At 47.7% G+C, this 13722-nt stretch overlaps 1 protein-coding gene across 2 annotated transcripts in view; it reads right to left on the reverse strand.

Moving 5' to 3' along the window:
• cdh11 (cadherin 11, type 2, OB-cadherin (osteoblast)) overlaps nucleotides 1-13722 on the reverse strand; it is a 57839-nt gene that overhangs the window by 10963 nt on the left and 33154 nt on the right. For both annotated transcript variants that reach the window (XM_041074031.2, XM_055502571.1), the window contains 6 exons: nucleotides 7898-8262; nucleotides 7566-7705; nucleotides 7185-7479; nucleotides 5296-5415; nucleotides 4007-4174; nucleotides 409-596 (listed from right to left, as the gene is read on the reverse strand). In XM_041074031.2, coding sequence (XP_040929965.1) covers nucleotides 409-596; nucleotides 4007-4174; nucleotides 5296-5415; nucleotides 7185-7479; nucleotides 7566-7705; nucleotides 7898-8045 — 1059 coding nt within the window. In that variant the 5' untranslated portion in view covers nucleotides 8046-8262. The remainder of the gene's footprint in view (nucleotides 1-408; nucleotides 597-4006; nucleotides 4175-5295; nucleotides 5416-7184; nucleotides 7480-7565; nucleotides 7706-7897; nucleotides 8263-13722) is intronic.

Here is a 13722-nt window from a genome sequence, read left to right on the forward strand (position 1 = left end):
GATTAGCAAATCCAGACAGACTCAAATCTGAGAGCGGCTCATATGAAACGGCTGTAGAGAAAGGAGGTGATGACACGTCGCAGTGGACTGATCCAGTAACTACAGGACAGTGTTTTATCAGAACAGTGAGAAACTCAATGCTTGATGTGAGACTTGTACTCGCATGAATCTGCAGTTTCACTGGTCTGTGCTGAGATTCACAGGGAACTGACTGGTTCAGGCTTCGACAGCCAGCTGTGTTCCCTTTAAAATCTCTAAAATCCCACCATGCTTTAATTGCTCCACAACAAACAGCACAGAAACACATTCTGTGTTTTATGCCGTGAAAGTGGTGAAAACCCAAAGCAGCTCTGAGAGGGTCGTGAGGTGAAGTGCAGTTCTGAGTAAAAAGCTGGACCGGTTTCTTACCTTCTTCAGCTTGATAACAGCCTCTCTGGTCTCGGAGTCGGTGGTCAGTTCAAACATGGCCACGCCGTCGCCATCGATGATGCGGTAATTCACCAGCCCGTTGTCTCCCAGGTCGGGGTCTTTGGCCTTAAGACGACCCACCTCCTCTCCCGGCACTTTATCCTCCAACACGGACATGGAGTACACACCTGGAGGCAGAAAACGCACACACAAAGCGCACTCAGTGCCTGTGTGGCTGCCCGGGTTCAGCCGTAGGATCCACCCGGGCTTTAGAGGAGTTCTGGCCGGCTGCCACTGTGTTTACTGTGAGGCGGGGTCACTTCTGGAGGGCAGAGAGGGACTAACGTGAACTATACCATCTGTCTCATGTGGCCCCAAGGATTTTAATATCCCCCACGGTGTCAGGTGTGTGTGTCTGAGGGCGCAGACACCTGCTTTGCAGAATGGGAGCAGTAGGACCATATGTCTGCTCCTTTCCGCTTTTATCCTTCTCCCATTTCTTACAGACTCTTCCTGCGTCTTACCTTACTCCTCCCAAATCTCCTCTCTCCACTTCATTTCTTCTGCCTTTGCTCATTTTAACCTCTGCCTCATCTTTTCTCATATCTGTCATTTTTTCATTGCTTTCCTCCTCCTCCGGCTCTGTGATTCAGACATCGAGCCCAGAGTGAAATCATGGTTTTGTTGTTGGTGCACCATTAGCATGTTTATCCTGCTCATCCAGGTGTAGCGATCCTTTGAGTCATGAAATTTGTTTGGTCACGTGTCTTCTGGGTAAATAGGGAGCAGAGATGGAGGGCGGTTCCCAGGCCTCGATCCATTCAGCCTCAATCCCCCTGCCTCCCTCCAGCCCCTCCATCGATCCTCAGCACATCCCACCTCTCCTTCCATCCTCTGCATCTCATTTTAATTTCAGCTCAGCTTCTCGCTTCCCGATCTCCCCATTTATCCTCACCTCTCCTCCTCCTCCTCCTCCTCCTCCTCCTCCTCCTCCGCCCTGTTTCTCTCATGCCTGGCTCTCCTCTTCTCCTCCTTTGCGGCCTATTCTGGCTTAAGCTAATTTCATCTCTGCCCGACCGTTGCTCCTTCCCTCTCTCTCCTCCTGTTGGTTTATTCTTGCTTTTGTTAAGGAGCTTAACTTCAGTGGCTCCTGGCTGCTGAGTTAAACATCGTATGACAGTACACAGGCAGCCTGGCTTACCTGGCCACAGGCGGAAACCCAGGAAATAAACACTGTCATAAACAAAGTAAAGGAGGAACATCTTTTACACATGAAAACTTTGGTGTTGATGATTGTTTCCACAGTTTAATAGTTTTTTTTCTCCTTAGACTTGGCCAAAGAGAGTGAACAGTGACACAGAAGCGTGATTTGGATGCTCACGGTCTTTGTAAGTTGCGTCAGGGACCTTTGACTGGCAGATTCTGAAGGATCCTTTGCTACAGGGAGACGCGGTTCTGGGACAGCAATTTAAAAAGTCACGGGAGGTAAATGATATGTGCAAATACAAACGCCGCAGAACCACGAGACAGACTTCAATGACTTGTATCATCTGCTGTTCACATCTGAGCAGGAACGGGAGGCAGCTGTCTGAAACACGCGCCTGGCGCCGCGTATTTAACCAAAGTCTAATGTCAGGAGCTGAAGAGCCGCCGCTCGTTATTTGCCGGGCTCCTCCGCTCCTCCTCTCTGTGCTTTGATGGGTTTTCAGGGTGGCAAGCGAAAGACGGTTGATAATGAAGTGAAAAGGAGGAAAAATTACAGGGACAGAAAGTGTGTGAAGAGAGACGGAGGCAGAGATCAAGCCTGAGAGTGGAGGCAAAAAACACAACAGCTTGAATGGAAAGTGAAAAGCTGCCGGAATGCATGCGAGGATTCACGCTGTGTCATCTCTCTATCTGTCTGTCTGTCTGTTGTTTCTCGTCTTTGTACCTGTTTTATTTTGGTCTTTTCTCTGCTTCTTGCTGTGGCTCCGCTTTTTCTTCTCTTGACTTTATCTCATTTCCCATTTTTCCCTTTCTCTCCCTCTTTCAGCCAGACTGCTAAATAAGTAATCACTGTCCTCATTCACACCATCTGGGAGACTTTTCATGCAGGTGTTTGTGCTGCTTCCACTTTTCTACCTACCACCACAACATATTGCTCTTTGGTGTCCTGTCTTGTATCACAGATGTACGCTGCCAGTGATGAATGGCTGATATTTAGAAGCCATGCGAGCGCCCGCGTGCGATCTGAGTAGCAGGTGAGCGCTGCGGTGAGGGAGCGCTGGTGCGAACCTGCCGCGCGCCGCATCTGCTCGCTTCGTGTCATGGAAGGTTTTTACACGCGCTCCTAATGAGTCGTCAGGTTCTGGTTGGCTTCGGGGCACGCGGGCCTTCGTCAGCTGACATTTGTTGTAGACGTTCTTCGTTGTCAGGTCTCGTAATCGCACACTAACCGCCTGTGAGTGACATGTTTTTTCACGGCTTCCATAGAATGCTGTTACACCGTCTACAGTGTTGTTGTGGTTTTAAAGTCTCCATTATTGTCACACGTGAGTTGTCACGTGTTGCATCTGCTCCGATTAGTTTTAGTGTAACTGTGAATAAATGCATGTAATGTTTTGACCTTTGTCTACGTTCAATGTATCACTGCATAAAAATGTGGGGCCGCTGAGACCAGTGTTCAAAGCCCCACTTGCCAATAAAACCCAGTCCTCAGAAAAATATTGTGCTGTATCTGTCCACAGAATCAGACTTTAGCTTTTCATTGCAGGAGGCTGAGATGCAGTCGCTTGTTGTTACACAGCAGCTGTAGATGGGATTTTGACAGTGTCTTTCTCTCTGCATCCTTCACGTTCTCACCCTCTCCCTCCGCCTGTGTCTCCTGTGTTTTCGCTCCTATTCAGCTTCTCCGCAGGTTAAATCCTGAGCCCTCATCTCTTTTTTTTTTCCTCTCCCTCCATTTTTTCCATCCATTCCTGAAGCCGTTCCTCTGAACCGCTGCCAGGACTCCCTCCCCTCAGAGCTATGGGGGGGAGGAGGAGGTGAGAATGACACAGAACAAGTAATATAAGAGGAATAGACAGGTTGGAAGAGATGACAGACACCGACTGAACAGGAGGAGGCTGGACGTGGAGGGAGGCAGAAAATACAGTGGTGCCAATATCAAGTTGAATAGCTTCTTTTAGCTCCCTTACAACACAAACAAACGCAGAACAAATCATTTATTTGATTTAATTGTGGAAACCAACAGCATTAAAACTTGATTTGAAGGATATTATCACATTTGCCTTTCAAATGTTCCATAAAAGTTGAATTCTTTTTTGTGTCTCACTGCCTTCAGAACATCAAACCTACTGTTCCTGACAAAGCCCGGCTAAATATTTGAGCACCTTTTATTGCTCAGCACACCAGTAATTCCACATATCCCAAGGAGCATTTAAACACACAGGCCCGGGGCTGTGCAGGGCGCCAGTAAAGAACCGTTAATAATTGATTCCTTACGTTATCTCTGCTCCTACAGTGACTTCCCTGGGTTCTATGATGTCACCTGCACACGCAGTCAGAGCCAGGAACAGGGACATGAACAGACGCAGGCGCGTGGACGCTTCGTACTCACTCTGCGGGAACTTTGGAGGGTTGTCGTTGACGTCCGTGAGGGTGATTTTGACCTCGGTGGTTCCGGACAGCCCGCCCATGTGACCGCCCATGTCTTTGGCCTGAATGACCACGTCGTACTCCTGGCGAGCCTCGCGGTCCATGTTCGGCAGAGCGGTGCGGATTATACCTGGACAGACGTGTTTCAGCGTCAGAGCCGCGCTCACATTACAGCACATTAGTCATCTTACGGCCTGATTTATTTTCCTAAGAGCAGGTGTCATTTGTTCACATAACAGAACTTTAGTCAAACATGTGTGACGTCTTATTTTTCTCTATTTCAAGCCCCAGTAATCTTCTCTTTCTGTTTAATTCATCACCCACTGCTCTCATTCCATCTCTCCTTTTTTTCCACGTGTCTAGCTGCAGTGTCAGGGAGTTGAGGCTTTCTGCTGTCATATTATGGCGTGTGTGTGTGTGTGTGTGTGTGTGTGTGTGTGTGTGTGTGTGTGTGTGTGTGTGTGTGTGTGTGTGTCTGTGTGTGTGTGTGCGTGCGTGCGTGCGTGTACGTGCGTGTGTGACAGCATGAAAAGCTGATAATCTCCAAACCAATTAGAAATGTGAGCTATGGATTTGAGCCAGTCAAATACCCAACACTGGTTTGATTAGACAGATTTACTCGGCCCAAATCTCTCCTCCTCTCTGCGCCACTCTTTTTCCATGAACTCACTCTCTCTAAACCAATTTCTCTCCTTCTCTCCCCTAACCTCTCTCTTTCTGCTGCTCTTCACTCTTTCTGACCCAACACAGCTCTGCGTTTGCCCTAACCTCTCTCCTTACATCCAATTTCTTCTCTTAACGCAAACCCCAATATTAGGCGTGGGCACTGCAGAGACCAGGCTGAATGTCCTCTGGGGACATTGCTTTTCACGGCGGTGCTGTTTTTTTCTCACCAGTTTCTGTGGCGGGGACTTTGCGTTACGCAATGCCTACTGCAGCGAGTCCTTCGCTTTCTCCATTAAGAGTGGTACATGCTAGAACCGGTGCACGAAACAAATGCTTTTCACTTTGTCCTTAGCAACAAACAGTTGTCATGGAGCGTTACACAAGTATAAAAATCTAGTTTTGTGCCAACTAGTAGTGCTGATGGGTAAAACGTTGTCCCTCTCCAGGATGTCGCTCATTGACACTGTGTGTTGGACTAATCTCAGGGGATGTTGTCTGTGTGTGTCTTTGCGTGACTCCACATCAGGGCTTCGAGCCATCGTTTGAGTGCTTGTGAACCCATAGAAGCGCTGTTTGCGCTCTCACCTGTCTGAGGCTCCACAGAGAAATAGGGTTGTCCTTGCAGGATGCTGTACACGAGCCTGGCGCTGTTGCCGTAGGTGGGGTCATCAGCATCTGTAGCTGTCACCTGCATCACGGAAGTACCTTCAGGACGGACACACAGACATGACGGACACGTCAGGAGATGACTCTGCCTCAGTGGTTCGGCCCAGGAATGCTTTGACAAACAAGCCTGTCACAGAGTGTTGTGCCCGCTCCCCTGCCTCCGCTGGCTGGATGTGAAATGGGAGCGAAAAGCACTCGTTCAGGCACTGCAGCTAAACTGCTCCTGTGGGGATGGTCTCACTATTATTTCTCTGTATTTCATCATGGCGGGGTGGAAACAGCCACCCTTCAATTCTGGTGATCTTCATGTTCTAAATAAAACATTACGCTTCCTTCTTGCATTAAGTTCAGCAAATCCAGAATTCACTGAAGACACTGAACAGAAACATGCATGATTGTGAAGCTTGACAACAAGACCGTTTATCTTGGTCGCCAGTAAATGTGGCCGGCTGCGCAAATAGGCCAAGAAATTAAATTGAAAGTGGTGTGAAATAGTTTATTAACTTTCGTGCAGTTCTTGAAATGTCCCACTTTAAATGTGACACAAATCCTAAAACAAGAACCTATTCACTGCTGCGTTGTTCTATTCTGAGGCTTCTAGTGCCAAGTTCACCTCCATGAAGGAAAAGCATAGCAGCAGCAATTTAGTGCTGCAGAGGTACACATTCACCTCCTATAGGTATTTATAGTAATAGCAGTAATCATTTACTCTGACTGCATGCAGCTTGTCGCCGTTCCATTCTCCTCAGCCTGGGCTTGTGTTGCTGCATGTAGGTTTTACATTTTACTCCTCATCACCATATAATTCAATCACTGCAGGATCGGTCTGAGGCTGTAGTCAACCTGTGGTTCCAGCCTGTAAAGATCCACATGCTCCTGTTCCTAGTATGAGCTAATCTACAAAGGACAAGCTCTGGCTCCATTTGCTGCTGGTGATGCCGAGATGATGGACATTAACTTGTCTGCCAGAGCTATCGGCTCCAAAATTGCTGGTTCTGTCTCGGCAGCCGTGTGCGATTGGCTGGGCAGTAATGTTGTTGGTTGAGCTACGCTGCAATCTTCCCTTCAGTTCCACGTATGGTGTTCATAAAGTTATGCCATCAATGATTAGTAGGTCATTTGAAGCACACAGTCCTCTCATCGGTCCTCCTTCATGAGGGAACCGAGTGTGTTTGGTCAAATGACATCTTTCCTCCTGCAGGCTGGGCCGATGGCGGCCGTGACCCCTCCCTGTTAGACTTATAAAGGAAATCAGCGGGGGGAAAAGAAGCCAGAACAAAACTCATTCAGAAGTCTTTCAGAACTCCTTCCTCCGCCAGTCCGTCCTACAGAGGAGGGATTTCTGGGTCTTTCAGAGTTTCGGGCTGCACCGCTGCCAGCGCGGTTCACTTCAGGTCGGCCTTCGGGGGGTGAGAACTCCAAGACCACGTAATATTTGAAAAGAAAATCTTTCAAGATCAGAAGCTTTGAGTAAGGAGACTCTGAGGAGCTGCTAGGAGCTCTTGTCCGTGCAAACGCAGTGCTAAACATCATCTTGCTTGTGCTGTTGGTTGAGCTCCTTTCACTTAAAGCAAATCAAAGGGCTCTTTATTCATTGTATCAGCTACTTGTGCTGTTCTCTGTCACATTTCCTGTGTTCAGATTGCAGTGTTCATTAATAATGAATGAAAAAGCCTGTTTGGCAGCTGAATAACACTGGAGATGAACTCTACCAGTGTCTTCATTAATAAATGTCACTTAATATGTGATGGAGAGCGTTACTGTACCAAAGCGCGGCCCGGTTCTGCCTGTGAACCGGTTCTACTCACCGACGTTGGACATCTCAGGCACCCTGGCGTAGTACGGCCCGTGGAGGAACTCGGGAGGGTTGTCGTTGATGTCTTGGACCTTCACGATGAATTCTGACGGAGGCTCCAGAGGCTTATGGGTGTCTCTGGCCACAGCCTGGGCCGTCAGCGTGTACTGGGCCTGCTCCTCGCGGTCCAGGGTTTTTGTGGCGTGGATGTTTCCCGTCTTGTCGTCAATAACGAAAATGGTTCCCGCGCCTTCGCCCGACAGGATGTACTTTATGTTGCCGTCGCCTGAGTCAACGTCTGAGTGAAGCTGAGGAGACGAGTAAAGAGCAGCTCGTTGAACCTGGTGCTCAGCCTTTAGTCACTTAGTCGGTTGTCAATGAACTTTATACTCACCCTTCCCACCAGTACTGGGTCAGGACCAGTGTATTCCTCAATGACAAAGAACTGGTTCCAGACCCATCCCCGTTTGGACCTGTGAAGAACCTGCCCCTGCTTCCCGGCACCTTGTCTGTGTTTATGCAGCGACATGTGACCTACAGGCACAAAAACACGCAGCTTAGTGACGTTTTACTGTGACATCTGATCATTCTATTTGAAGTGAAGTTTAGCTTTCATATTATGGGTCACTGGTTCAGCTGAGCAACTCTGGGTGAGGGTTGGGTCAGTTGTAATCTTTTGACTTTTAGTAAAGTATGACTGGAGCACAATGAAGGCTGAGCAGTGACCTGGGTGTCTGCGTCTGAGGCCCCGCTGGTCCATGGAGGCGTGTCCTTTTCGGGCCCCTATTGCCACGTTGCACAGCACAGACAGCCCCACCAGCACCAGGAAGGCCCTCCACATCCTCACGCCCTGCCGCTTCATCAGCGTCGCCATCTTGCACAGCTTCTCAGCGCTTTCTGGTTCCTCTCAGTGGAGCGTTGCTCCCACTGAGGTGGTATTTTATACTTGGTAATGAAATGTTGTTGATGAACGTTTAGGTCATTAGCAGAGATGGGTGCCGTTGCTGCAGAAATTCATCATCGGCTTTGTCGTTATCTCCTTTTCTTCTACACTTCTTTTCTTCTCACAATTAGTCTCTCAATCACAGAGCCTGAAAGATGGAAGGAAAGGAAGCGATTTGGTTGAGGACAATCGTAACAACAAGAAAACAAAGGACTTTTAACTTCCAACATTTTCTGTGCTACAAGAAATACATTTCTATAAAGGTCGATCCACTGAACTGAGAGCAAAAACGTCTTTGTAATCATTTTTTCTGGTTGTAGGGTAACGTTAATCGACTGTAGTTGATCTGCAGAGATCTGACTTCTTAAATGGCTACCGTGTTAATTAGGACATTATACTCATTACCCAGACAGTGTTGTTTGTAAACTCGTTAGCTTTAATTCAATTAGACCCAGACTGATTGTGTGTGGGAGGTGCAGCTCATGTGAGACAGGAGATTGTTGTGTTCCACTGTTCACAGCCATATTTAATATAAGCCCAACATGTACAGCAGGTCAGTGGGGCAGAGCTCCTGCGCCTGAGCCCCGTTCCCTGGGTTTCACTCTGACGCATTAAGAGGTGCACTGATCACTGCAGATGATGGTTCAGGCATCGCAACCAATCAGCAGGGGATGAAATGTGATCTGCCGGGGATCCGGCGTGTCCATCAGCACTCCTGACCGTGAACCAGAGTGCCTGCATGCTTCCCGTCCGGGCTCAGTCCCACTGATCCTGGTCCTGCCTGTCGTTGAGGAGCAGCTGCTGCAGCCAGTTAGGTTTTATCACAGTCATAGTCCACATAAAACTGAACAAACCACTGAACAAGGACTGAGTTGTTGTTTTTATGCTGTAACTCTTCTTCTTACTCCACCTCTTTCTAATTTCTCCTCGCCTTAACCTGCGCTCTGCTGTTATTTCTGCCTCACGTGATCAGCCAACCGAATTTGCTGACGGTTAATCCCACACTGGCTCATCATCTGGTTAATTATCCTTGAGTCCTCTGACTGATGCGCGTGTCTGTTTGTGTGTCTATTTACGCCTGTGACTGTCTGCCATTAATCTGTATAAGCCTCAAAGCTGTTTCGCCTTTGCCTCTGCTCGACACAACGAGTCTGGCACTAAAGTGAAATTACCTTGTGCAAAAATTAAGCGTTGGACAGAAAAGTTTGACACATTTTAACAGCGCGGACTGAAGCAGAGGAGAGTCGGGACGAGAGGAGGACTGTGTGTTTCCAGTTCCCCCTAAATGTACGCACCTAAATTTAACTTCAAAACAAGAAGGAGGCGCCGCTGACGCCGGCCGGCAGCAGCTGCTACGTGTCCACATGATTATCTGGGCTGGCAGTTCATAACAACAAAATAAAAAAATCTATTCTTGGAAGTTGTCACTTGCAGGTGAAATCTGTGGATTGCGAGGACAGAGAATGAGCTACAACTTGAAGGAAATCTGAATAACAACGGCACCAAAACAATTAGAAACTGTCGTATGCACTTGTGGAGCAGGAAGTGACACCTGCTATGCAGAATCTATTAGCAGCCTCTCAAACTGTCACCAAGGTGTCAAATGAAACGCCAGCTTTATTTAACTAGTAAATATATATAAAACACGCTCAAAATAAACAGCTTTTGCCAAATCCCAGTGCCCTGCTACCAGTCGTGTGATGTTTGGCTCAAGAGCTGTCATCCAACACACAAACGCAGCCTTGTTAGGATTGATTGACAGCAGAGTGACTGTGTCTGGGATCACATGTGACAGGAAATCACCCCGCTGTCAGAGAAAGATTGCTTTCCTAAAAATAATAATGTTATAACAAGTTTGTTGTACGAAGCTCCGGGACCGTTCCTGCACGTTTCTCCGTTATTCCTGTTCCCTTTTCATTTCTGCCGTCTTTAATGGCACAGAGCTACATAGACACACTCATGGTGGTAGTGACTCCCCAGGGCCAGGCCGCCATTTGGCCCCAGCGTTTCCTGCGTCTGAGCGCATGACTCAGGGGTGGCGTTAGAATAGTGAGCAGCGCTGGCTTCTCCTCTGGGGCTGCGGAGCTGCTGTGAATCCATGAGTCAAGTGTCAGACTAGACCGCTGTGATACATTGATTCATCCATTGACCGCATGCGTGTGTGTGTGTCACGCAGGAATTGTGTGACGAGCGCCGCAGCCTGACAGATCCTCACTAACTGCCCCAGCTCGCCACACGTGCGTGGCCGCGCCTGTGAGCGCTCGCCGCTGTTTGCACGTCAGCGGCTGCACATCTGGATGCAGATGCTCCATTCGTCCGCCTGTCGCGTCTGCACAGACATAGTTCTGACGGTGCGTTCAGGTGCCCGTGTTGTGCGTTTGCTCTGCGCCAGAACACTTTGCGATAGGGAGCGCGACCATTAGCCAGCTGCGCTAATCAAGGTTGACAGCGTCTGGGCCTCGAAGAGCGGTTTGAGCCAAAAAAAGTGGTGTTGGGTACGAAATGGCGTTGTGTTCTTCATCCTCTCCTTCCTCCTCCTCGCCTCTGTATCTGGCTGTGCCTCATCAGCTTGAATAGCTGTAACGGCTGCCCAGCTGCAATCAGAGACCGTCTCCTCACAGGAGAAATCCACCAGCTGTGAATAAACGGGGACAATGATGTGCTTCTCTCATACGTGTTTTAACAGTAGCAGTAATCGGATGCATGTGATCAAAGCATGTGGAGTCAGTGCCGACGCATGGTTAGTAACTTTGGTTCTAGTGTTATTGTTGTTACTGTTGGATGATCCTGATGCCTCCAACCGACCCTCCGTCCTAAAACTCGGCTGTTTAACGACTATAACAGCTGTTTTGATGCCCCCCCCCCCTCTCACTCTCTCTATGCTTCCCTGCCTCACTCTTTCTTTCTTTCTGCACGCCTCTTGTCAGCGTCTGTTTGGACTGTTCCCTCATTTTCATTTTTCAAGCCGCTGAAACAGACCTCCAGCAGCAGCAGCCATTAAAATAACATTGGAAAATGTCTGGGAACTACACGGAGAAGTAAAGAGTCCTAACCGTGCCCCTGCTCACACCTTCTCCCCCTCTTCTCTCTAGAGGTCAGTAGTAATAAAGGTGATTCATTCATATAGGAACGTGATATATCTCCCTGTCTGCCTCTACACACTGTGATTGTGTGTTTGGCTCACTGTGTTTGACTTTCCTACTTTGTTTCTCCTGTCCCCACATATTGCCTGAGTCAAGGGTACGTCCATCTTTCTATACCTACCACAGTGTGCACGAAAGCAATAAGTGGGTCATTTGACGTGACGCGTTACTTCTTCTCCCCACGTTTCTAAACAGAGCAAACAAACCCTCCAGTTATGATTATGCAATAATTCAACTTTGCTGGACGTTTGTTTGTGTTCATAAGGCGATCTTTCTAAGATAATGAATGCTGACTAACAAACACTGGAGCAGTGCTTGTTTGACCGTGATCATTTATGAGTCGAGTTCTAACACTTTATGGCTGACTTCGTCCATCGTTTATGTGCTGACTCACTGCTCTAGTGGTGAACATTCACTGGCCTCAATTCACAAATCTAAAGGATTGAGGCCGAATTAGCGCCGTGGCCAATGTCGAGAGGAAGCAGAGCTTTAATGTGCTGTGTGTTCCCTCAGTGCGGCCTGAAGGCGTCGCGCGTCCCGTCTGCGCCCTGGTCGTTCCTGCTACGCTGGTGTCATTTGGCGCGGTGGCAGTGGGCTCTGCTATGAACCAAGATGGCGGCGGCGCCGGGAGCCTCGCGGTGCAGCGCAGCAGGGCAGCCACGAAGCCGAGTGTTGCGTTGCATGTTTTGGTGTTCTGGTGTGAAATTAGTGCTGTTCAATCAGAAACTGTAGGCATAACTGCTGCCTTTATACTTAATGCTGGGTGAAAGTTGATATAATATGTGAGGCACAGGAAGCCAGAAGACACAAAGATGCAGAGACGGGAAAGGACGGGGTGTATTCAGGTTCACGGAGGGTGTCTTCTTTCTGCGGTCGGCCCTTTGTGGTCTGTTAAAAGCTTAAAAACAGAAACAGACACCCGGCATTTAGCTCGCGCCATGAAACCTGGGGCCTAATTGTCTTTCAATTAGTGGAACTAATAGGTGCATGTGGGTGGGGGGTGTGCGTACAAAAGTGATTACAAAGAACAAGCAATGCTTTCTCAGCACCTGCAAAAATAGGTATTAATGAGAGGCAGCAGCAGTTTGTGTGAAGTTGGACTGCAGCGCGATCGTGACTGTCCTCGCTGCGTTTGAATCTCGTCTTTTATGCGTGTTATGAATGTGCATGTGGGTGTGCGGGGCCTGCTCATTCCTGTTAAGCCATTAGTGAAATTGAGGTGCTAATTACTACCCACAAGACCCACGTCTGCTGTTCAGACAGACAGACACACACACACACACACACACACACACACACACACACACACACACACACACACACACACACACACACACACACACACACACACACACACACAGTATCTTTAATCTGCCTCTTTCACATCATTAGTTTCATTGTAGAAGAAAACGAGCACTGATGACGTGGAACCTTTTAATCTTCAGAATGAAGAAGTAATAGTTATTTATTCTATAATCTAATGATTGTACAGTTCCTAATTATGTTAATGTTATGTTATTATGTCAAGTTTTGAAAGGCTCTCTTTGAATTTCTTTAACAGGTAGAAGATCAGGACTAGATTGAATTAGATGTCAATGAAGGCTAAGTCTGTTTAACTGCACACACCGTCTCTGGTGTGGTTCTGATGGTACCGCAGCAGGTGCCAGGTCCAAACACTTGTTTGTGCCACTGAAGTTAATGTGTTCAGTGCCATGGAGCTTTGATAGGTTGTTAATGGACAGAACAGTCGGAGGAGAATCAGTTTAGGGAACCTGATCTTAGAAACACTTAGAGACCAAAGTGTGGGTGGAACGGCCTAAATCTAAGTCCAAAGCATATGGACTCATTTAGCGTGGGAGGAGATGAACATGCTGTGACCCTTGCAGATCAGGTAACGCATGTAAAGAAGGGTCAGTGATTTCAGGACGGAGCTGGAGCCGCGTGAATCCCACCCAAGTAACATTATACTTCTGTTGAGGAATTTAAGTGCAAAGCTTGGCAGCAAATAGTTCTGTTGTCTAATTAGTGTTTAGCTTTTCTTCTTGTTACACTTAAATGATACATCATTTGATACACAATCAGCCTCATCAGATGAATGATTACAGAAAAACGATTACCATTCCACAGGATGAATCAGTACAGAATCACTTCTCCAGCACAACTGTGGCGAGGTCGCAACGTTTTTCAATTTACAAGCTGCTAAATAAACAAAGCAGATAATAATGAAGACAATGTCGCGACAGCGTGCAAATATTTCAGTTTGCTATATTTAGTCAACTAACATCTAATTAACTCTGTCGTTGTTCGCAATGAGAGTTTAATTATTCCGTTTAGAGCACTTGGAAATAAACTTGTGTATTTTGCTCATTTTGATTAGCATCCTCAGTTACCGAGGGTCACACTCATTTCTATGGAAATAATATGCAATCTGTGTAAAATGATGTGCAATCAGAGCATTTTCTTCT

The sequence above is a fragment of the Betta splendens genome, chromosome 15, assembly GCF_900634795.4.
Source record: "Betta splendens chromosome 15, fBetSpl5.4, whole genome shotgun sequence".
Classification (NCBI taxonomy): domain Eukaryota; kingdom Metazoa; phylum Chordata; class Actinopteri; order Anabantiformes; family Osphronemidae; genus Betta; species Betta splendens.